The sequence below is a fragment of the Carlito syrichta genome, unplaced genomic scaffold (genome assembly GCF_000164805.1).
Source record: "Carlito syrichta isolate Samal-C Ts95f unplaced genomic scaffold, Tarsius_syrichta-2.0.1 Scaffold307691, whole genome shotgun sequence".
Classification (NCBI taxonomy): domain Eukaryota; kingdom Metazoa; phylum Chordata; class Mammalia; order Primates; family Tarsiidae; genus Carlito; species Carlito syrichta.
Window position 1 is genome coordinate 41,394 of NW_007251787.1, and position 2,913 is coordinate 44,306.

General features: G+C 43.5%; 1 protein-coding gene across 1 annotated transcript; it reads right to left on the reverse strand.

Moving 5' to 3' along the window:
* Window positions 1-272: 272 nt before the first annotated feature.
* Window positions 273-1,220, reverse strand: LOC103266948 (olfactory receptor 6N2-like). The gene has a single exon (XM_008064555.1). It carries the CDS (start codon window positions 1,218-1,220, stop codon window positions 273-275), a length of 948 nt encoding a protein of 315 aa, XP_008062746.1.
* Between the last annotated feature and the right edge of the window lie 1,693 nt (window positions 1,221-2,913).

The following is a 2,913-nucleotide window of genomic DNA, read 5'->3' on the forward strand; positions in this document are numbered from 1 at the left end:
CATAAATTCAGCCAAACCCTTGCTCTGTGTTCCTGTTTTTCCTCCTTTGTAACATTTCTTCCCCATCAGAATGCAATGGAATCAGACATCATAACTCTTTTCTCTTTAAATATTCCTACTCTGATCAATCAATAAATAGGTCTGTGCAGCATGTTTGACTAATGATTCTATTGATTCTCTTATTAGTCTTTATTATGACTTTGACCAGATGACTGACTAACCACTCAGCTTATGCTCACAGTTGTCAAGAAGCTGGGTTATGACAAATGAGATCATCTGGGTTCCTCCAGACTTGTCCTGATCCTGCCAGAGACCCTCCTCACAGCCTCCTTCACCTCCTTGTTGCGAAGGCTATAGATTATGGGATTGAGAAAAGGAGTAAGAAGAGTATAGACCAAGGCAATAAGCTTGTCTATGCCATCAGGTCGACTCCCAGGTGAGCCCACATATACTGTAAAGGCAGAAACATAGAATAGTGCCACCACAATGATGTGGGAGGAACAGGTGGAGAAAGCCTTGGCACGACTGGCAGCTGAGGGTAGCTTCAGCACAGCTTTCAAAATGCCTCCATACAGTCCCAAAATTAGTGCAAAATTGCATCCGGTGGCCACACCAATCACTGCCCCATGGACTCGAGCATGCCAGTCTGTGTCCACACATGCCAAACGCATTAGTGGTGCCAAGTCACAAAAGTAATGGGCCACCTCTTTCAAACAGAAGGGCAGAGTGGCAGTGAGGCTGGCTGGCACAAGTGCAGCTAAGAAGCCAGCAGCCCAAGTGGCCCCAGCTAGCCATAACTGTACATGTCTGTTCATAAGTACATGGTAGTGGAGTGGGCGGCAGACGGCAAGGTAGCGGTCCAGTGCCATGACACCCAACAGGTAGCACTCGGTCATGCCCAAGGAATGGAAGACATACAGCTGGATAAAGCACATAGTCGACGAAATGGATGAAGGTCCCTGGAGCAATGTATGCAGCAGGGTGGGCACTGTGGTGCTGACATACCAGACCTCTACAAAAGAGAGGACACTGATGAAGAAGTACATGGGTGTGGACAATCCAGCATCTGCCTGAACCAAGACAATGATGAACACATTTCCTACAAGGGTGAGGATATACATGCACAGGGTCCCAAAGAAAGCAAGAGGTCGTAGGGTCCTAGTGGCAGTGAAACCAGCAAAGATGAAACTCTGGGTCCAGGTGTGATTGACATGATCCATGATTCCTGTGACCAAGGGGCAAAGATAGATGAACAATTTCAATCTCCTTCCTCTTTTCAGAAAATTTGAGCATTTGAAAGGAACCTGGATGTTATCTGATCAACATTCCCCACTTTGCAATAGAGGAGCTGCAGCCTGACAGACAGGAATGGTTTGCCATTTCTATCGTCCTATGGCATAATTAAGAAAACTTTCTCTGCAGTCAGGGATCTGGCTGTGGGAACTTGCTCTGCCACTCCCTGGCAATGCACACTGGGTTGAGTAACTTGGTTTTTGACCTCAGCTTCCTCTTCTCTAAAATTAAATCATAGTCTACTGGTGACAGGGCTAGAACTAGAAACCAAGGCTCCTGATCCCAGGTTAATCCCTGTCTGTGTTATAATATTGGACTCTAGAGACTCAGGAAACTGGATTTATCCCCTACTCTACCACCATATAACAAGAAAGAGAAAATTCCTACTGTGATCTATCTTATAGTTTCCAGTGGTAAAATAACCAGCAATATTGGACTGTGGAGAAGGAAGAAAAGTCAACTTCTAAAAGTGACTGTTGAGATCTCTCTCAGGAAGCTTGAGTTTATAGACAATTCTGGTAAGGACTAGAAGAAAAATAAATGGAAATGAAAGAAATGCACAAACTCTGAGAACAATCTATAAAACATCAGGTCCAGTGATGCCTGAGGTAATTCACCCAGAAGATACACTGTGCCTTTTAAGAGTTGAGTCTCAAAGATGTGCCTGGAATTCTCAAAGAGGAAACCATGAGGTCAGAACTCCTAAGCAATAAGTCCTATAATATAATACAAAGAACCTTCTCTGCAGTCAGGGATCTGGCTGTGTGTGCTTGTTCTGCCACTCACTGGCAATGCACCCTGGGTTGAGCAACTTCATTTTTAACCTCAGCTTCCGCTTCTCTGAATTAAAAAACAAAAAAAGGTCTAAATAGCTGCGTTTTAAGATTTCTGCAACCCACATGACTTATCTTTCTCAAAAGTTATTGGAAAATGATTATTACTATCACCTGTGTCCCTTGAATTTTCCTCCTACACCCTAAGAGAATTCACCCCAAAAAGTCAAAGCCCTCTGCTTGTTCTCTTCTTCAGCTACTTCAGCTTCCCCATCTTTTTTGCATAAACCCTGTCCATTACCTGAATGTTTTGATGACATTAGAACTTGCATTATCCTCCTCAGCATCTTTTTACTCCAATGCCTTTCCTTATATTTTATGTTCCTGGAAATGCTGCATCTCAGGGGCTTCCTCCAGTGTGCTCTTAGGAGTTGCTAAGTGAACCTAGCTTTCAATAAGGGCTCCTCTGGGGCAGGAAATTGAGTACAAGGAAGTGAAGCAGAGCAGCACCAAGTCTCAAATAACTTTTCTCAATCCTGAAACCCACATGGTTGGGCTATAGAATCCCAGAGACATTGCCTCCTCTGAGCCACTAGGTGTTTTGTAAGTCCTACATAACCTTTTATGAGGACAAACAATCTAACTTTCATATCCTATGCATACATAGAGAATGACACCTTGAGCACCCCAGAAGTGAGTTTCATCCTGACAATTGCTTTGAAGAGAGATTTCTTGATCAACTTTATCTCTATTCCATTCTAGTAAGATCACCCAGATGATCAGAGAGGAGTAAATCATCAGTTTGTCAAGTACTAACCTTATCATGGTATTTGAAAGAGTATCAGTA